Source organism: Hordeum vulgare, chromosome 1H (assembly GCF_904849725.1).
Source record: "Hordeum vulgare subsp. vulgare chromosome 1H, MorexV3_pseudomolecules_assembly, whole genome shotgun sequence".
Classification (NCBI taxonomy): Eukaryota; Viridiplantae; Streptophyta; class Magnoliopsida; order Poales; family Poaceae; genus Hordeum; species Hordeum vulgare.
Window position 1 is genome coordinate 419,011,222 of NC_058518.1, and position 22,552 is coordinate 419,033,773.

Genomic DNA, 22,552 nt, shown 5'->3' on the forward strand with positions numbered 1-22,552 from the left:
ACTTGTGCCTAAACATGTCCCAAATTGGACAATTTTTTTACCATGGCACATATGAGCCATGTCATGACAACATGCCAAGTTTTTCGAATTTTTGATGCATTTTTTATTTACAATAATTTAAAACCCAAGTTTCTCAAAAATTGTGGCCGAGCCAAGATGAAGAGATGTTTGAAATTCATTCCCATTTCTTGCCCATGACCTAAAGATGAAGCAATCGACACCAATATGATTCTCAACCCATTTTGATGCTCCTTACATCGGGACAATAGTTCAAATTTTACTTATACACATTAAATGTCTAGAAGACTCAATTAATGTATAAAAATGCTAAACAAACCGTGAATAATTCAATATTTTAGCACGACACTGCTATTGGTCAGTGTTCACTGCATATAAATCTTATTGCAATCCAAACAACGTCCTTTGTCGAACTAACCTTATTTTTTGTTTTTAAAACATTTGAAAATCAAGTCTTTCACAAACAGTTCATGATCACGAATCATGTGTGGTGCACTGCAAAATATCTTGGGCCAATCCTCATACATGCATGGCTTAGGCTAGAAGCTTCGTCGGCTACAGTCCGTCGTCGGCCAGTTTGCCACACTCACTCCGACCGTTTTACTGTAACGAGGAAAATTCGGACCAAAATTTATCGCCATATCCCTAATTTCTCTTCCAAATGAAAATGAAATGCAAGTACCGTGTGCAATGTAGTATCCGACATCTCACGCCGAAAGCTTGGAGACCAAAATTTCTACGTCTAGTCTCATCACACACGAGATAAACTATATGATTCCTTTGTGTTGTTGGATATTGCACATAGTTATGGTAAAAGGGATGTGTACGATGTGACTATGCATGCTGGTTTTTCGCCGCACCAAACAAAATTTCGGGATGCCGCGCAAATATCTACATCCCCCGCCCCTCGTACCAACCAAAAGCCACATTCTCCCCTGCTTCCCCCTTCTTTTCCTAAGTTCAAACCTTCACTGCTTGCTTGGAGCATCGCCTCCTTGCCAGCGACGCTCCTTCCTACTGCTCGGCCTCCTCCATCTAGTCAGGTAATCCACACCTTCCCCATATCCTCTCCCCCTCCACCTCCATTCCACATCCCTCGACTACCGACGTGACACCTTCCACCAAAATCATCAGCCCCCCCCCCCCACATAATCACCGCCAAAAAGACATGATGCACGTAGTATAACCGGGATCTCAAGGAGCATCTCGCAACGGAGAAGCGAATCGCGGTCACATGCGCAGATGAGGCCGCGATGGCTGCCATGCGTGCCGACCCCCAGATCTCAAGTTAACCAACGAAAGGAAAGAGTTAGCGCACGTGGAAGGCAGGAGACCAACACAATCCTAGAGTAGGAAGTCTCGGCCTTACTTTGCCAGGAAGGCGCGTGCCATCTTAGGCGGCTCATGGTTGCTGGTCTAGCGCACCTTTTTGACATGTTTCGCAACGCACTTGGCTCGCCATGGCCGAGATGAGAGGCTCTAGAGTCATGGCCGCTTGTTGGCCCACCTGAGAAGGGACTCCCCCTAGGAGCTAATAGTTGTTGGCTCACTAATGCCGAACTCCATTAGGACAGGGCCTGGGTTGACGCGGTACGATCTGTGGCATCTGCGGCACCCCCTTGATGCTCCTCCTATTGAAGCAAGTGCATCCGAGAGAGCTCTTCCTTGGAGAAGTAGAGTTTGGCGAAAAATAGGGCTTTCCACAAAAGCAAAGCCGTGCTCGATCCCCAAGAAGACTTCATAGAATGCGATGAACCCGACCACCTGATGGACCTTGTTGAGATTCAGGTTGTGGAGCTGCAACTCATAATACCGCAGCATCCCATGAAGGAAGGGGTGGACCGTGCGAGAGAATCCTCTCTCAAAGATGGGGCTAAAGACCATCACCTCCCTACGACAGGGCCACTGAAGATCATGAGGGAATACATCCAATCCTTCCAACCTCTCCATCTCATCGAGGGAGAAGGAGGAGCATCTCCAAACGAGGGGCTCCCTCGCCCCTCTCTCCTTATTGGAGGTCGCGTGCAGAGCCCCCATCGTTTTAGAGGATTCTTCCTCATCCGCCGCGTCCTCCTCCTCAACTATTTATCCCCCCCCCCCCCCCGACATAATAGCACACGACAGACACATGGTAAGATGAAGTTGATTCTCCACCGGTTGGCGGGTTAGTGATTCAATACAAAGATGAAATAATTCTTGGTGTTCGTTTTATTTTTATTTTTTTTGAAACACAGTACATACACTCATTACACGTGCATATACATATACCCGCAAATGCACACACGTATACCTTACCCTTATGAGCATATTCGAGAGATTGAACCGACATCTCTTGTTTAATTATTTAGCCTGAAATCATTAATAGCTCATTTTGATGAATATTATGATGCCATCAATTTTAGCGAATCAGAGGGTACTTCAAGTCACAAATACCCACTTCCCCACAAAAACAAAGATCACAAATATCGAAAATGATGAATGGAGCTTGGCCTCCATGGAGGCCGAATTTGAAATGATCAAAATTCACATTTGTATGTTTCAAAAAAAGATTGAAAAAAATACACATACTTAGAGATAAAATATACAAGTGTGTAAATTTTCATGACAAAATAAGTTAAAATGTGTGCTACATAAAGAAAACAAATTTACGCCTTTTGAGTACATGCACTGTTCATCCTCAAATTCCATAAAAAAATTGGCAAACGCATTTCAAGATATTTCATCCTGAAATTTTACACACATACACATCACATCTTTGTATAAAAATTCTGTTTTTTTTAACTGAGAAGTTTACATTTTGAATTTTTCAAAAATTTCAGCCACCATGAAGGCCGAGCTCCAAAATGCTCTACTCCACAAATATCCACTTTAAATGAATAAAAGGCCAGCAAAGTTTTTAAGTCCTAGAACTGCCATTAATGTTTGCATTTTCCTAGATTTACCCGCAAATACATATACCCACAAATGCACACACGTATACCTTACCCTTATGAGCATATTCGAGAGATTGAACCAACATCTCTTGTTTAATTATTTAGCCTGAAATCATTAATAGCTCATTTTGATGAATATTATGATGCCATCAATTTTAGCGAATCAGAGGGTACTTCAAGTCACAAATACCCACTTCCCCACAAGAACAAAGAACACAAATATAAAAAATGATGAATGGAGCTTGGCCTCCATGGAGGCCGAATTTGAAATGATCAAAATTCACATTTGTATGTTTCAATTTTTTTTTGAAAAAAATACACATACTTAAGAGATAAAATATACAAGTGTATAAATTTTCATGACAAAATAAGTTAAAATATGTGCTACATAAAAAAAACAAATTTACGCCTTTTGAGTTCATCCTCAAATTCCATAAAAAAAAATTGGCACAACGTATTTCATCCTGAAATTTTACACACATACACATCACATCTTTGTATAAAAATTCAGGTTTTTTTAACTGAGAAGTTTACATTTTGAATCTCCAAAATGCTCTACTCCACAAATATCCACTTTAAATGAATAAAAGGCCAGCAAGGTTTTTAAGTCCTAGAACTGCCATTAATGTTTGCATTTTCCTGGATTTACCCCCCCCCCCCCCCCAAACACACACACCTCATCAATAGTTTAGTCTTTTGAATACTTTATTTATTATCTGGGCACTCCGAAAAGCGAACTTATTCAGTCTCAATCATATTTTCTTCCTCCTTTGCACAGAATGCTACTAGTACATTCGAGGAGGAAAACGGCTGAACAACAAGTTCCAATCCCATTGTGTAGTCCCAAGAAAAGAAAACAGAAGGAAAGAGCCTACCGGAACAAAAACAGATGAATCGACATGGTCTAGTCTTCAGCCGTCAAGGAAACGAGCAAACTCTGTGGGCTTGAGCGTGTGCTTCACGTCCTCCCAGTTGTCCACCAGGTCCGGGAGTGGGCTGGTGTGGATCTTGACGTGCCTGCTGGACAACCTCCTCACCGGGAGTCCCAGGAACTCCTGCACCCGAGAAAGCACCTGCAAACCAAACCATTCCAGCAACAATGCTTCGTTTCGTTACCCACTTACCCCGATGGATGAAATGAAATGATATGATATATGATACGGCAATGGAGTTTACATTGTCATTGCGGATTACGTCCTCGTAGTAGAGGACCATGTGGCGCGTGGCGCGGAAGCGGCGCAGGCAGGCGTCCATGGACTGCTCCGCGCTTCTCATGCTTGGGATCAGAGATGACACGTCCACATCCGGTTTGAACCTCGCTAGGATCTCAGCCTGCACACCACATAATTTACAAGAGCTTTACTCTCTTCTTTCACTCTAGGCAACAAGAACAGATGGGTGGGTATCGGATCTGCGAAGATTGCATGTGAGAGAGTCACCTCCTCTTGTGAGTGAACATGCGCTTTGTGGGTGCCGTTCAACTGCTTCGTTTTTTTGTCATGGTCATTAGCCAACACAGAGACAAGCCTCCTTAATGTATTTCTCCTGAAGAGAAATATCACCATCACACCCTTCTTTTTCAAATAATCCACAATCTCATCAGGATAATCCATAAGGCCCTGCAAACACATGCATGCACCGATTCATAAACTCCATAATAGAGTACTCCCTCCGTTCCTAAATATAAGACCTTTTAGATATTACACTACGGACTACATACGGAGCAAAATGAATGAATCTATCCTCTAAAGTATGTCTATATACATCCGTATGTAGTCCGTAGTGAAATTACTAAAAGGTCATATATGTAGGAATGGAGGGAGTACTTTATTACCATCATTCTACCTAAAAAATACTTGACTTCCGCATCTAAACTTTATCCGTTTAATAGCAACAACAGTAGAGATAGCTGTTAAATAACTGGACGATGGCGTACCTGATTTAGCATCCACTTCAATCCAAATGCAGCCGTGCATTCATTTTTTGCTGCGCTGGTGCGCCAATCCAAATCATACAGTTTATCAAGAGTCCACAAGATCGACGCGATATCCTCTCTGCGCTCCCTCACCGAGAAGATTTCACCATTTGAGCTGACATTGGGGTGGCTGTTGAGCAAAGTCTCAAACCACCCGCTGCCTGATCTTTGCATAGATACAATGATGAAGAAACGGACCGGAGTGCATGCGCACTCTCCCCTGCGATTTTAGCAACATGAATGGATCGGAAAGAGTAAAAACACAACACATAAATATGCACTGCATTCTACAAAAACAGGGTCAAGTGCAGAAGAGAGGCAATCTGTCTGTGTACAGAGGAAGTTACGACAAAAGTTACCTGTCATAGCTCATAGGTCTTGGAAAGTGCACATACTGCATCTGCTCATATGGAATTTCTGAAGGTCTTTTGCATAGAACGTTTGTTCGTTCTTCTGCTCCGTTCATTTCTTCTTCTTCTTCATTTTCTAAGGCTATTTGAGTGAAGGAGAAGTAGCAGACATAGAAACCAAATAGTGCAATGAAGAAGACAAGCATTGATCGTAGAGGAAACAACGTTCCCTTTGAGCTTTTAGATGAGTACACGATCTGCAAATATATACATACGAGATTCAGTGATCACATGATGCAAAAATTGAACAGGTGGAACAAAGAAATGAAATTTATTACCATTTTTGCTTGCAATACCATAGAATTTATGCTGCATCAATTGAATATTAATTGGTTTCCACATTTGCGCCATGAAGTCTTCGTCCTCATTGAAAACACGGCTGACGCCACTGCACTGCAGGTCATTCACAGAATTAGTGGGCTAGGTCTTCAGCCAGATATATAGATATTGCAGTTTCAAATGTTTATTTCTAGCAAATGAAAGGAACTAGTGCAATAATTTTTTCATGGCTCCTATTTGTTACGGTTTTAGAAAACATGCTTCTGTTGATAGCATTTTTTTTTCTCCAACACTTTCTGCTTACAACATCAGAAAGACCTATATGATGATTCAGGACAAAAGGAACAAAGTACACTAAGAAAATCGCGGGCGACGCTGTACCATTGATTGATTGATTAATCATTGCAGGCGTGATTGCACAAGCAACAACCTAAGCAGGAGCATCATTTTCATTTCCAAGTACAAGCTGCTCAGCAGAACAAAAAGAGCAGCAACAACAGCAGCAGCAACAACAGCAGCAGCAGCAGCAAACGGCTAGGCGCAACGCACGGCAGTAAGTGCTGAATGTGTGCGCCAAGAATTGGAGAGACTGCTCGATCAACCGCGAGACAAGCAAGGAACTCATCAACAAAGCACGGCTTCACTTGTTTTACCTGGTGATAGATGACTCTGTTTCCGGTGCGGATTGCAGAAGATATAATCTTGTTTGTCGCTTCTGCTTGGAGGAGAAAGTGGCTAGGAATCTGGAGGGAGAGAAAGAGTGTGAGGGAGCGAGAGAGTTTAGTAGGATGACGGCATCGCAGATATTGTTTGCTTCGAACTACTAGACCAGAGAGAAAAGAAAGCGCAGAAGTCAGTGGAGCAGCAGATATGACCGCTTGGAAGCAACCAAACGGAAATGGACTATGTGTGTAACTGGGATTGCCAGTGTGCAGAGGAAGAGAGACCATACGGCCGGATGGTAACGCAATTTCAGGGGAAATCACCAACCGCGCTATGTGTGTGAGAGAGGGACACATACACATGCCTCCTAAATTGTGTGAAACACCAACCACACAAACACTCGTATAGTATGAGCGCTTCATATGACACAACTCAAAACTGAATTTACAAATTTATCCAAGAAAATTGATCACGCCAAAAACACTGCCTTTTTAGTACGGCCACCTCAATGATGAGTGACAAACAAGTTATCTCCATGCATAGGGTCGTTTTTTTTTTCAAATGCGTATTTTATTTGCCAAACAGTTTTATCAGAGTTTTAATAGTATAGTCAATCGATGGCTATATGCCACTGCTATTTACATCTATCATTTTTTTACACTCAATCATCATTGATTGGCACATGATTGAATCAACAAACCTGAACTGTTCATCTCCTTTCGGGTTATGTACCACGTACGGCACGTCATGACCATTTACATCTATCATTTGTAGTCATCCATATGTCACGTTCCCTACACTACGGAGGCGACACGCCAACGAGATACACAGGATTCAGGGTTTCATTGCAGGATTTCACAGGTCCGTACAAGAGAGGTATCAAAACGAAGGAGAAGGATAGCTTTATTGGCTTTCGTGGTGTCTCCATGGCCTCAGGCCCAGGGACATTGCCCCTAATATTTTTGAGCTGTCCTCAAAGAAGGAGACAGTCAAGAATGCCCGAAAACAATAAGTGGACTTCCTGGATTAACATGAGCCATGGCCTTTCTATAGACTACATCCTGGAGTTCTATCATTTATGGTAGATGATTGGCGACGTCCATCGGATCCCTGATGCTGTGGACACCATCTCTTGGAAATTCACCACCGATGGCATCTACACCGCTAGGTCCGCCCATGACATGCAGTTTGTCAGCCTCACCGACTCGCCCATCAACCCCATTGCCTAGAAGATCTGGGCTCCCCCTAAATGCATTTTTTTTGTTTTGGTAGTGTCACATGCCAAAAAATTCAAATTAGGATGTGAATATATCATTCATATGCATAACATATTTTCAGTGCAATTTTGGGAATCTTCGAATTAATTTGCTAGGAACCCTAAATCATTTAAGGGATTTATGTAATAGTCCATATTATATCCATTTGAAATGATTTTTCAAACATGCATCAGGGCTGGAAATATTTTTCCTATGATCTATAATAGCCCTACTACTTTTGTGCTAGTTTCAGATTTTTAGGATTTTAATTGGTATTATTTAAGCTCAGTTCAATTCATACTCAAAGCTGTAGAGAACAGAAAAGATAAAGATAAAGAAATAAAAGGGCAAAGACCAGCTAGCGAATGCAAAAGGTATTAGAAAATACAAGATAATGAAGATTTGGGGTAAGAGAAAACCTTTGGCAAATACTTTTTGATAAAATGAAGGACCTACTTTCATGATTGTCTAAGAATATCCACTAAAGGAACTAGGGATATTCAGCACACCTAGAACTGATGTGTGTGTCTGTGTGTGTGTGTGGGGGGGGGGGGGGGTTCTTGTCTGGACTAGCGAAGGCGTGCCATCGGAACCAAATCCCAGCATTATGAATATGATGCCTGAAAGAAGAGTAACCCTTCCAAGGTTGATCCTACAGAGTAAATACAGTTTGATTTATGGGTAGCAAGTGCGTTTCAAGAAGAATATATTTAATATACAAGACAATAAATGCTATGAGTAGCATGGGTAAATCAGGGATAAGGAGGATAACTACATAAGAAATCATGGATCGTGGAAATCAGCCAACCTAAAGCCCAATATAGCATAAAAAAACCAATGTAATTTCACTACACTTTATTATGTTGAGAGTATTGGTTTGAATTTGCCATGACCATATGGAGCCCCAGCCAGCCAGCAACAGGAGCAAGTCAGAGCATATGACAGCAGAATTAATAAGGATACTAGGATGAATGATGTTTCATCTTTCCTTTTAAACAGATCGTATCTTTACGTTCTAGCACCTGTATATAAGCGAGGAGCCATGCTATCAGATTTGTTAAGATGAACATTGGAATCTCGCATCTAATGTGTTGTCCCCAGTCTATGGTCTCATATTTCTCCTAAGGATCTAATATCCCTCCCCTTCAGCCATGACAGTGGACTCTCCTTAGTATGGTGTTTACCAAGATCTAGTACAACATAAAACACAGTGCTGGTTTAGCTTTAGAACAATACTAGGATTGTGTCTGCATGTTGTCGTGGCAATTCTATTATAATCTATTTGTATATTGAAGTTTTATTGTTCCATTTAAATGTGTTGATATATGGTTTAAGGAGTGCCATTAAGAAGGTCATTATAGATGTGTGATGACTATGGTCTACTGAATGTCCTTTTGTGTATATTTTCTATTCCTGGGACAAGAATTGTAGACATAAACTTAAAGATGTGGCAGTCTCTTGTGCTTCTCTTTGCACTCAGATTAAGTACAGATATATTAGTTTCACTGTGTGTTTCGGTTTTTCTTCTATAATTTATATATTGGCAACTACTCCACAAGTCGACAATTGCTATAAGTAAACCTGCATGAATTGCTAAATTGACAATTGCTATAGTTGTTTACTATAGTTTTTCTGCTATAGTTGTTTACTTATAGTTTTTTTAAGAGTTACTCCATCTGTTCATAAATATAAATCTTTTAAGAGATTTCACTAGGGTCTACATACGGGGCAAAATGAGTGAATCTACACTCTAAAGTATGTCTATATACATCCCTATGTAGTTCACTAGTTGAACCTCTAGAAAGACTTATATTTAGGAACGGAGGAAGTGTTTACTTATATTTTTTCTGCTATATTATCATGAACTATAGAACCACAAGTCGGCAATTGCTCATCCAAGAACCTGCTGTGATGTTTACAACGCGAGGAAACAAGAGTGATGCATCAAATTCTTCATGCACTAGTTCATAACCCAGGGGAGGCATTTTCACAAGGACCTGGCGTGAACCCTCTCTAGTCAGTACCGGCATGGCAGTTTATACGAAATGCGAGGCGAGCTAATTACCAGCTTGATGCGGGGGTCGACGGAGTGGAGGAAGGTGGGTGCGGAGTCGACGAACTGGCAGATGGGCGTGGCCGCAGCGCCGGAGATGAGCCTGAGAACCTTCTCGCTGACCCCGCCCACCGCCGCGCGTGGGATCCACGCGGCCGACGCTGCGCCATTCGTGTCCCCTGAGGACGACGACGAGGAGGGGGCTGCGGGCGTGGCGCCGTGGCGGGGCTGGAAGCGGAGCACACGAGCAGGGCGAGGCGGGCGCTTCTACTCCTCGCCCTTGCCTTCGCCGAGAGGTGGAGCCAGTTGGAACTAGCGGTGGTTTTGGCCGCGGGGAGCGCGAGGGAGTGGAATGGGCGGAGGTGGATGGCGGCCATCGGTGGCTCGCTCCACCGGAGGGGACAAATGCTAGACCTACAAAAACTTACAAAGGTTTTAACCTTTCAAACTAACTCTTCTCTTCCCCTGTAATTTTCAGTGGGGTGGGGCCCCTCATCCCTCAATTACCAATCACAATCTTACATATCATTTTATATGTAAAATCTAAAAGGATCGATATGGTTGACTAGAGGGGGTGAATAGGCAACGACCACTTTTTAAATAATCTTAGCAAGTTAGGATAAACAACATACGAGTTCATAAATATAACAACAATGGGGTAAACCGTAATAAAGCTAACAATGAGAGCTAATAAGATAAGTAAGAGATAGACAACAACATAAGCATTCACAAAGTAAAGGTTAGAGATAACCACAAGTGGAAAACCAATGAAGACGAGGATGTGTTACCGAAGTTCCTTCCCTTTGACAGGAAGTACGTCTCCGTTGGAGCGGTGTGGAGGCACAATGCTCCCCAATAAGCCACTAAGGCCACCGTATTCTCCTCACGCCCTCGCACGATGCAAGGTACCGTGATTCCACTATAGGTGCCCTTGAAGGCGGCGACCGAACCTTTACAAACGAGGTTAGTGCAAACTCCACATAAAAGCTTGAAGGCTCCCAACAAGACCACGAAGCTTCACCACAATGGAATGTGGCTTCGAGGTGACCTCAACCGTCTAGGATGCTCAAACACCCAAGAGTAACAAGATCCGCAAGGGATTGGTGGGGGAATCAACTTTTCTCTTGGTGGAAGTGTAGATCTAGGCCTTCTCAACCAATCCCTAAAGAATCAACAAGTTTGATTTGCTAGGGAGAGAGATCAGGCACTTTTGAGTTTAGGGAGCAACAATGGAGCTTGGGAGGGTAAGAGATAAGGTTCGACAGCTAGAAGAACCCCTTATATAGTGGGGGGGGAATCCAACCGTTTTCCCACTCACAGCCCGTGCCTAGTGGTACTACCGCTGGATGCAGCGGTACTACCGCTGGCACTCCAGCGGTACTACCGCTTGGCCCATGGTAGTGCATAAGCAATACCGGGCCAACCACCGCCAAGAAAGTCTTCGCAAAAAGATCTATCCAAGTACAACCGCTAGGAAGACGGTACTAAGCTCCTGGAGCGGTACTACCGCTGACCAGGGGCGGTACTACCGCCAGCTAGCGGTACTCCCGCTGGCTGCAGCGGTACTACCGCTAGCACTCGAGCGGTAGTACCGCTAGGCCCAGCGGTACTACCGCTGAGGGACCATTTGTAAAGAAGAGAGAAACACAAAGGCGGGAGCCACTCCAAAGTTGCCGGCAAGGGGAAAGGAGGTGAGGTGTGCGTGTGCAAGATTGATTCCACCCAAACCTTTTCACTACGGTTCCCCTCTTAATAGTACGGCTTTCCTATGACTCAAATAAAGAGAATCGTAGAGTACACCGTGCTTCTGTTCCATGAAAGAGGGGGCGAGTCGTATTGTGCCGTTGACGTGTGTTATGTGAAATCTTAACACACACAGTTAGTCCTTTGCGGTAGTGTCATCAATCATCAAAATTACTCAGGCATAAACTATGCCCTAACAAAATCTTTAAGTAAGACTTTGTAGGTGTAGCATTACTCGTCGATATACTCACTCCATCTGAAAATAAGTAAATGTCTCCAACTTAATACAGTATAATTTTATATTAAAAATAATACAAAGTTAAAATACTTATTTAATAAGAAAGTAATGATTTTTGTTTCAAAATGACACTCAAGAGATGTCCTTCTAGGAAGTACCTCGTTTCTAGGATAGTTGCATATAATGAATCTGGATTATCAATAGGATGCCAGGCTTGTTTTGCAAGGAGTGCAAAACTGAAACAATGAATATCCCTAGAGCCCATACCTCCTTTCCTCTTTGGTATACACATCTTCCATCATCTTTATCTTTATCTTTACCTACTAATATGATGGAAATAAATCTCACACTAGTTCATGTCTCACGTCACACAAAGCAAAGATAGCAAAATAGAAGCAAACCAAGTTCAAAGCAAACACGAAAGGTAAGCAAAACTAAGCAAAGTTCAACTCTCAAATCAAATCCAGCTCCTAGACTCTCTCCCCCTTTGGCATAAGACACCAAAAAGGGGTACACCTAACGACACAGGTGGTCACTCCTCATCCTCATCATCCCCAGACTCGTCCGTAGCATCCGGATCGTCCTGCTCCTCTTCATTGTCCTCCTCCTCCTCTGCATCAGACCACTGGTAACCTTGAGCCCGCATCCAGGCAGACTCGGGAGTGATGTCGTCCTATGATCCGCTGGAGATGTCAACATCAAGTGTCCTCAGGACACGCTTGTGCCTCTGACGGTTCTCCTTCTGGGCCACGTGCGTCTGATACTGTCTCTTAGCCTGCATACAGAAGAGAGTCTTCATCTTATCCTGTAGTTTCACGGCCCAAGATGGCATGGCAGAAGAGCGGGACTGAGAAGCGGTTCCTCTGTCAGCAGCAGTCTCTATGTCAGTGTCCATGTGCTGAGATGAAGTTGGTGGGTTGGCCCATTTGTCCTTGATGCGGAGCTTGATAGGATCGTGCACAAAGTAATCAGCCTGAAGGTGGAACTCCTCAAGCGGATAGGTGTCTTGCCACTTCTGACGAATATAGGCAAACAAGTAGGGCCCGTAGATGGGAACCTTGCGCATCATGATGCAGTTCCAGAGCTCAGTGAACATCACATCAGAAATATCGAGAGGGGCAGACTCCTTAGTCATAGCCTCCTCACAAAGCAGAAGCATCTCAGCCAGAGAGTCGTGTACCTCGTCGAAGTTGCCAATACGAGGAAAGAGGGTGTTGCGGAAGATCCGATGCATGATATCCAGATGCCTGGGGAGCACACCTTTCTTCACATAGAGTTGCTGCAACCTGTCCTTAGCGGGGGCCCTATCAGTGGGAGCTGCAGCATGAGGACACGACCCAAGTGGAGTGTCAGCTCCCTCAAAATCAATCTTGAGAAATGCCATGAATTCACGCCAGGAACCTGTCATCTTCTGAGTCCCAGTCATCCAAACCAGGGAGCGCTCGTCATTAGGCGAGAAGTAAAACCGTGACATAGAACTGGGCAACAACATCTGGATCAAAGTCTTTCTTGAAGGAGATGATCTCCTTAATGCCCAGCTTGTCAATCAGAGAGAGAGCGTCACCAAAGTAATCCAGGTTCCGCTGAAGGTGAGCCAAGTCAATCCACTGAACTGGAACAAAACTCTTCTTGAAATGCTTGATGATGTCACGATAGATCCTGCAGTGATCCGTTGCCCAAACATGCTCGACATTCCTGATCACAGCCCTCTCTTGGAGATAGTGATTTTGGTTGCGAAACTGCAGAAAATCCTTAGGGGGCATAGTGCGAACGTTGACACTCTTGTCCCTGTGAGCGGCCTTCTTGAAGGACTTCTTTTTGGATTACAGACCTGAAGAGGCGGAGCCCTCTGGAGCCTCTGGATTGCGATAATGCTTTGACTGTGTGTCCCGTGGGGGGTTCAAGCGGCGAGCACCACCTGTGACGCAAAACACACACCGAAAAAGAGCGACAGAAGGAGTCAAGGCAATGAATAAGAAGAGGCATAAAAGTAAACACACATTGCCAAGCAGATGAAAAAGAAGAAACAGAGTATCCTCCTGGCGGTAGTACCTCTACCCCTGGCGGTAGTACCGCTGGGGTCCGAGCGGTAGTACCGCTACCCCTGGCGGTAGTACCGTTGGGGTCCTGGCGGTAGTACCGCTACCCCTGGCGGTAGTACCGCTGGGGTTTGATTTTCAGATCTGAATATGAAAAGAGCCCATCGAGATGGCTACATGGAATTTACGAGGGCCATGGGCTGTGTATAATCACTAAGAAGTCCACCACAACCCTAACCACATGAGGATCACAAGTACCATCTAAATAAGGACATGCCTAGTCAAGAGAATGCAAGTTTTAGATCTAATCCAAAAAATAGAAGAAGTGATTGATCTAAAACATGAAAATCCTAGGGCATGGCAATATAAAAGCAAAGATTCATATGACCTACACTCCCCTCGAATATCTCCTTCATGTCATCCAAGAACAAAGCACAATATCAAAGACATGGATCCAAACCACCAATGCTCCTAACCCTAGAACAAGAAAACATCAACCAAGAGAAGAAAGGGAGGAGCTTTACCGGGATCCATGACACTTGGAGGAAGAAGGAGAAGTGGAGAAAACCCTCCAACTCAACGGAGAGAAGGGGCTCCACGGATAGAGATCCAAATAGCGGGGGTTCGGGGTTGAGGAGGGAGGAGCCACGAGGAAGAAGAAAGAGGCAGGAAAAACGGGCTCCCCCTCCTTTATATAGACCAAGGGGTACGGGCCAGCGGTAGTACCGCTGGGGTCCTGGCGGTAGTACCGCTCCCCCTGGCGGAGTACCGCTCCCCCTTGAGACAACCCTAAAAATGTCCTAGTTAGGTCGTGGTAGACTGGAGTCCTGGCGGTAGTACCGCTACCCCTAGCGGTAGTACCACTGGGGTCCTAGCGGTAGTACCGCTACCCCTGGCAGTAGTACCGCTGCAAATGTCACAACAGGACCTAGGAGATGAGAAGGACGAGGGCAAATGACAAGTTAGTGAAAATAAGAAGATAGCACCAGCAAGAAACACTGACTTGTCATTTTGTATCCTTTCTTCCATATGAGAGAAAGGTGGGGGTGGGGGGGTGGCCGAGGCCACCTATGTTTGAGACAAAGGTATGACACCGCGAAGAATTATCCTTGGGTTCATGACCAACGCTCGTCTTTGAAGCACAAGTGTCATTTGGCAATGACTAAAGTGAAAGACTAGATCGATTTATGCATAATGGGGGGGAGGAAGAGTTCATTGAGAGAACAACACTCCCCCTATGTCCATGCCTACATCTAGAACAAGATAGAATGCATAGTAAGGTGCAACGTGCCTAGCTTCAATCCACATTACTTGAATCAATGATATTTAGCTCATGCCTTAACTCCGGGAACCTTGCTTCATCTAGGGGCTTAGTGAAAATATCTGCAAGTTGCTCTTCAGTGTGGATGAAGTGAACCTCAATATCACCTAGCTTGATATGTTCACGAATGAAGTGATGGCGAATATCAATATGCTTGGTTTTGCTATGTTGCACTGGGTTGAGGGAAATCTTTATAGCACTTTGATTGTCACATAGAAGAGGCCTTTCGTCACAAGTGACACTGTAATCCTTTAAAGTTGGCCTCATCCATAGCAATTGTGCACAACAACTTGCAGCTGCCACATACTCAGCTTCGGTGGATGATAGAGAGACACAATTCTGCTTCTTTGAAGACCAACTTACCAGTGAGCGACCAAGGAATTGGCAACCTCCAGAAGTTGACTTCCTCTCCACACAATCTCCTGCCCAATCTGAGTCAGAATAACCTACTAGGTTGAAGTTTGCTCCTTTGGGATACCATAGGCCAAAGTTTGGGGTATGAGCCAAATATCGAAAGATTCGCTTAACAGCCATATAATGACTTTCTTTTGGTGCGGATTGAAACCGTGCACATATCCCTACACTCAACATAATATCTGGTCTAGATGCACAAAGGTAAAGGAGGGATCCAATCATGGAGCGATATACCTTTTGATCCACTGCTTTACCATTGGGATCACTGTCAAGCTTGCATCTTGTTGGCATGGGGAACTTGACCGGTTTGACATCTTCAAGCTCGAACCGTTTGAGCATGTCTTGAGTGTACTTGGCTTGTTTGATGAAGGTCCCTTCTAAGCCTTGTTTAATCTCGAACCCGAGGAAGAACTTCAACTCTCCCATCATGGACATCTCAAATTTCTCAGTCATTAGTGCAGCAAATTCTTCATTGAAGGAAATGTTAGGAGAGCCAAAGATAATATCATCAACATATAGTTGGCATATGAACACATCCCCTTTAACCCTCTTAGTAAAAAGAGTGGGATCTATCTTCCCAATTTCAAACCCACGATCTTGTAACAACTCAGTAAGATACTCATACCACGCACGTGGGGCTTGTTTAAGGCCATAGAGTGCCTTATTAAGTTTGTACACATGATTGGGGAGCTTGGGATGTTCGCATACCGGGAGTTGTTTGACATAGACCAACTCATTTAAAGGACCATTAAGAAAGGCACTTTTCACATCTATTTGTTGTAATTTGAAGTTATGGTGAGAAGCAAATGCAAGCAACATGCGAATAGATTCAAGACGAGCAACAGGGGCAAAGGTTTCACCGTAGTCGATACCCTCGACTTGGGAGTAGCCTTGAGCCACCAATCTTGCCTTGTTTCGAATCACAATCCCATTGGCATCTTGCTTGTTCTTGAATATCCATTTGGTCCCGATGACATTATGTTCCTCCGTTGGCCTTGGCACTAAATCCCAGACTTGGTTACGCTCGAAGTTGTTAAGTTCTTCATGCATGACCATAAGCCAATCCTCATCATCGAGCGCTTCCTGTACCTGTTGAGGTTCACAATACGAAACAAACGCGTGATGCTCACAATAATTCCAAATATGTTGACGGGTGGATACTCCCCTTTTTAAACTGCCAAGTACATTCTTCATAAGATGTGACTTGACTCTCAGCTTGTTCGCAATCTTGGCTGCTCGACGCTCCAAGAGTTCTTCATTGGATAACTGGGGAGCATCGACTTGTTTACTTTGCTTGCCCTTGCGTCTTGAGCCTCCCTTGGCACCGACTGTTGGTGCTGCAGAAGGGAATTGTCAGACAGTATCCTGATCATCTTGACTTTCGACTTGAGCAGGTTCACTTGTTTGTCCTTGTACTTGTGGTTGCTCTTGAACTTGATCTTGTGATTCTACTTGGTATGGATCTCGTGGTTGCACTTGATCTTGATCATGAGCAAGTTCGGAGCCTTGGGTGAGTGCTTGAATATCATGGGACACATCATCATTGTTGGGCAATTTATCTTGACCTTGAGCTTGTTCATTTTGTTGAGAGTCTTCTCTTTGTTCATCGAAAGCGTGTGGGGCTTGTGGGGGTGATGGATCCATTTGAGTAGAGCATTGTCCTTCTCCTTCGGCCACAAGGGGTTCCTCAATGGGGAGTATTTGACCAATCCCCATTCTTCTTATGGCTTGGGGAGGAATTTCATCACCTACATCACAAAGAGCACTTTGCTCCACTTGGGAGCCATTATTTTCATCATACTCCACGTTACACGTCTCCTCAATGAGTCCGGTGGACTTGTTGAGGACACGGTAAGCATGAGAGTTTGTAGCATAACCAACAAAGATGCCCTCATGTGTTGTAGAATCAAATTTAGCTAAACGTGCACCTTTCTTGAGAATGAAACACTTACAACCGAATACCTGGAAGTACTTGAGATTGGGTTTGTTTCCAGTTAGAATCTCATATGTAGTGTTGTTCAAGCCTTTGCGGATATAGAGCCGATTGGACGCATGACATGCTGTGTTGATGGCCTCTGCCAAAAAGTTATATGGAGATTTGAATTCCGCCATCATTGTTCTTGCAGCGTCTATCAAGGTCCGGTTCTTTCTTTCTGCCACGCCGTTTTGTTGAGGGGTATATGGTGCTGAATATTTATGTTTTATTCCCTCATCACCTAGAAACTCATCCAAGGTGTAGTTCTTGAACTCGGTGCCATTGTCACTTCTAATCATCAAGATCTTTGCTTCATGTTGACGTTGAGCTTCATTAGCAAAGTTGATGACAGTTTGTTGAGTTTCACTCTTCCTTTTGAAGAAATATACCCAGGTATATCTTGAGTAGTCGTCAACGATCACCAAGCAGTACTTTCTGCCTCCAAGACTATCAAATGATGGAGGGCCGAAAAGATCCATATGGAGGAGCTCCAATGGCCTTTTAGTGTAGATGAGAGTCGTTGGACGATGAGCAGTTTCATGAATCTTTCCTTCAATGCAGGCACTACAAGCACGATCTTTAGAAAAACTCACATTTGTTAGTCCACGAATATGGTCCCCTGTTAGAAGACTTTGCAAAGATATCATATTGACATGAGCTAATCGGTGATGCCAAAGCCAACCCACATCAACTTTAGCCATTAAACACGTCACTGTCTTAGTGGGTCGCTTTGAGAAGTTCACCACATAAAGACCATTTTCGACATATCCAACATAGGCTACTTTAAGAGTCTTGCTCCATAGGAGGACCACAATATCAAGATTAAAGAATGTGGAAAAATCCATAATTGCAAGTTGACGAACCGAAAGTAAATTGTAGGCAAGTGACTCAACAAGCATGACCTTCTCAATAGATAACTCTTGAGAGACGACCACCTTACCAAATCCCAATACCTTTGACGAGGATGCATCGGCGAATTGGACATGGGTGGTCATAGATGGAGAAGGATGCACATCCACCACTAAGTCCTTGCTTCCGGTCATATGATTTGTTGCTCCACTATCGAGCAACCATGACACCCCACCAGAAGCAAACTCCTGCAATAGATCAAGGCTTGGTTTTAGGTACCCATTTTTTAATGGGTCCTTTCATGTTAGAGACAAGGGTCTTAGGAACCCAGATAGCCCATTCAATGTACTCATAGTAGGAACCAACAAATCTGGCATAAACATGCCCATCACTAGCATGACATAAGACATAAGAAGAATTGAGTTTGTCGGCTGTGTTAGTAGGAATGGTTTTGCCCTTCTTGACGTTTCCATCGTCCACCTTGTTCCTGTTCACCTCCCGAGTCCCCTCACCTTCTTTGACAAAGATGTCCATGAGGGTAGGAGATCGTTTGTTCTTGTTCCTCCTTTTACCTTTTGACTTGGAGGTAAGTTCAAGTCCCTCCTTTCCTACAACACCCTTTTGAGTGCTCAAGAGGTCGTCCAGGCTCTTCTCACCTTGTATGCATGCCACAAGGCCCTTCTCAAGTTTCTCCTTTAACTTGGCATTTTCCTCCACAAGATGTACATGCTCACAACAGGGATTAGTTGCACAAGCATTATCAATTAACACAAAGGGAGGACACGTAGAGATCTCCTTGGTAAGCTTTGCTTGGAGTTGATCATGAGACTCTTTCACAGAGAAATGAACACCTTTCAAGACCTTGTGGGCCTTGTCAAGTGTGTCAAACTCCACTTTGAGTCTGTCATGGCCAACCCCAAGAGCATACTTCTCAGACTTAAGCATACGAGTAAGAACAGTATCATGATCTAGTTTCTTTTGCATTTTAGCGCAGTCATCGCTATATGACTCCTCAGGAGCCAAACGAAGAGTGCGCTTCTTTTCTAGAGCAATAGATAATTCAACAATTTCATCGGCATAGTCACGACTGTGTCCCTGAAGCTCGAAGATGGTTCCTCATGAGACTCAATGAGGTCATTGGCCTCACCCAGCTGTTCCAAGAGAGCAACAAAGTGCTTCTTGGATTCTCCCTTAATAGTGCACAGAAACTTGTCAAGATCATGCTCATTAAGTTCCCCAACATCACTATCATCAACACAATTTAACAATGAAGGAGCAGTAGCGATGTTGGTCTTAATGATGGGGGTTACCTGATTGATACCTTTTGCCATGAGGCACTTGGTGATGTGGTTCTCGTTGGGGGCGTTGAAGAGAGACACCTTCTGGGAAGAGGTAGTGGCAATAGCAACAGTTGCCGTTGCCACTGTATCATCATCATCATCATCATCATCATCATCATCATCATCATCAGAAGGGTACTCTTCAAGGGCCACCATCCCTTTTGGGTGGGGTTTCTTCACAAAGTTGTTCTTGATTGGAAATGATTTGGTTTTGTCTTTGCGAATGAGCTTGCCTCCGTTGTCTTCCCTTTTCTCATAGGGACATTTGGCCACAAGGTGGCTCACGTTACCACAGTTATAACATGTCCTCACTCGTTGCTTGGGTTTGAACCCACTCGAGTTGTTCTTGGTGAAGGTGGGTCTTGAGTTCCTCTTGTTGCCCCAGAATTGCCTTGACGCAAGAGCCATGTGCTCATGATAGACATACTTTATGTCTTCAGGGCAGCTCTCCTCTTCCTCATCCTCTTCTTCTTCTTCAAACATTGCTTTTGCTTTTAACGCAAGGTTGGGTGAAGTTTTCTTTGAGCGAACACGAGCAAGTGCATTGTCAGCTGTTTCGTTCATGATTGACATTGCAATAAATTCATCCAACACCTCACTGGAAGACAAGGAGTGGAAGTCTGGTCGCTGACGAATGACAGATGACATGGCTTTGTTGAAAGGCATGATGGCTTTGAGAAACTTGCGCTTGACCCATGTATCATCCACATCCTTGCTCCCATGATCCTTGAGTGCCACAGCAATAGCAGTCACCCTCCGATAGAGATCACGAGGGTCCTCGTCTTCCTTCATCACAAACTCATCGGCCTTATCAAGTATCACTTCATAGTTGGATCGTTGAATGCTTGAGCTTTCCTTGTACAACACCATAATATGCTCCCAACAATCCTTGGCCAAAGTGAAGGGACGCAAGTGAGGAAGATCTTCAGGTGGCACTGCGGACTGGAGAATAAACAAAGCGGTGTGATTGTATTGATTGTCTGCATCTTCTCTTGGAGTGAGGTTGCTTGGATCATGGGGATAATATCCTTGCTCGATGATTCTCCACAAATTTGTTGAGCCGTGATTCAAATGAGACTTAATAGAAAATACCCAGTTAGCAAAGTCACCTTTCACAAGCTTAGGAGGAGGTCCAACAGGGTTAAGACGCGGTGGGGGAACGGATCCTCCATAGACCATGGGGGTGGAACTGAGGCATAGGTTCCAGTCCCATCCTTTTCGTGAGATGAGGAAGGTCGCATACCTTTAGCCGCTTCCTTAGAGGAATTGGCCTCCGAATTGGTGATGGTCGGTTTAACCACTAACGCCGGTTCGGGTGCACTTTTAAATCCCTTAATTAACTCTTTAAGCATGGTCTTGACTTCGTTCGTCAAGGACGTCTAGAGGGCGGCCATAGCCGTATTCAAGTCGTCCCTTGTGACCGAAGTCAAGTCCATGGCCTCGGGTTGCCCATGGGTAATTCCCTCTTCGCCTTCCATACTCTTCGGGTGGTGAAACCCTTAATAAAGAGACGTGGCTCTGATACCAATTGAAAGGATCGATATGGTTGACTAGAGGGGGGGGGGTGAATAGGCAACGACCACTTTTTAAATAATCTTAGCAAGTTAGGGTAAACAACATACGGGTTCACAAATATAACAACAATGGGGTGAACCGTAATGAAGCTAACAACGAGAGCTACTAAGACAAGTAAGAGATAGACAACAACATAAGCATTCACAAAGTAAATGTTAGAGATAACCACAAGTGGAACCAATGAAGACGAGGATGTGTTACCGAAGTTCCTTCCCTTTGACAGGAAGTACGTCTCCGTTGGAGCGGTGTGGAGGCACAATGCTCCCCAATAAGCCACTAAGGCCACCGTATTCTCCTCATGCCCTCGCACGATGCAAGGTACCGTGATTCCACTATAGGTGCCCTTGAAGGCGGCGACCGAACCTTTACAAACGAGGTTGGGGCAAACTCCACACAAAGCTTGGAGGCTCCCAACAAGACCACGAAGCTTCACCATAATGGAATGTGGCTTCGAGGTGACCTCAACCGTCTAGGATGCTCAAATACCCAAGAGTAACAAGATCCGCAAGGGATTGGTGGGGGAATCAACTTTTGTCTTGGTGGAAGTGTAGATCTAGGCCTTCTCAACCAATCCCTAAAGAATCAACAAGTTTGATTGGCTAGGGAGAGAGATCGGGCACTTTTGAGCTTAGGGAGCAACAATGGAGCTTGGGAGGGTAAGAGATAAGGTTCCACAGCTAGAAGAACCCCTTATATAGTGGGGAGAGGGGAATCCAACCGTTTTCCCACTCATAGCCCGTGCCTAGCGGTACTACCGCTTAGTACCGCCTTCCTAGCGGTTGTACTTGGACGGATCTTTTTGCGAAGACTTTCTTGGCGGTGGTTGGCCCGGTAGTGCTTATGCACTACCATGGGCCCAGCGGTACTACCGCTAGCACTCCAGCGGTACTACCGCTAGTGCTAGCGGTACTACTGCTAGGCCCAGCGGTACTACCGCTGAGGGACCATTTGCAAAGAAGAGAGAAACACAAAGGCGGGAGCCACTCCAAAGTTGCCGACAAGGGGGAAAGGAGGTGAAGTGTGCGCGTGCAAGATTGATTCCACCCAAACCTTTTCACTACGGTTCCCCTCTTAATAGTACGGCTTTCCTATGACTCAAATAAAGAGAATCGTAGAGTACACCGTGCTTCTGTTCCATGAAAGAGGGGGCGAGTCGTATTGTGCCGTTGACGTGTGTTATGTGAAATCTTAACACACACGGTTAGTCCTTTGCGGTACTGTCATCAATCACCAAAATTACTCAGGCATAAACTATGCCCTAACAAAATCTTTAAGTAAGCCTTTGTAGGTGTAGCATTACTCGTCGATATACTCACTCCGTTTGAAAATAAGTAAATGTCTCCAACTTAATACAGTATAATTTTATATTAAAAATAATACAAAGTTAAAATACTTATTTCATAAGAAAGTAATGATTTTTGTTTCAAAATGACACTCAAGAGATCTCCTTCTAGGAAGTACCTCGTTTCTA

At 44.3% G+C, this 22,552-nt stretch overlaps 1 protein-coding gene across 1 annotated transcript; it reads right to left on the minus strand.

Annotated features, from left to right (window-relative positions):
- Positions 1-3,638: 3,638 nt before the first annotated feature.
- Positions 3,639-9,689, minus strand: LOC123441818 (nodulation protein H-like). The gene is made up of 7 exons (XM_045118037.1): positions 9,600-9,689; positions 5,615-5,729; positions 5,286-5,533; positions 4,888-5,146; positions 4,391-4,570; positions 4,128-4,283; positions 3,639-4,024 (listed from the first exon to the last, which is right to left on the minus strand). Exons 2-7 carry the CDS (start codon positions 5,633-5,635, stop codon positions 3,863-3,865), a joined length of 1,026 nt encoding a protein of 341 aa, XP_044973972.1. The 5' UTR covers positions 5,636-5,729; positions 9,600-9,689; the 3' UTR covers positions 3,639-3,862.
- Positions 9,690-22,552: the final 12,863 nt, after the last annotated feature.

Coding starts and splice junctions, on each gene's coding strand:
- LOC123441818 (XM_045118037.1), bottom strand. CDS start 5,635: ATGGTATTGCAAGCAAAAATG. Junction 5,147..5,285: donor AGACCTATGAGCTATGACAG/GTAACTTTTGTC, acceptor CTAAAATCGCAG/GGGAGAGTGCGCATGCACTC. Junction 4,571..4,887: donor TGAAGTGGATGCTAAATCAG/GTACGCCATCGT, acceptor ATGTGTTTGCAG/GGCCTTATGGATTATCCTGA.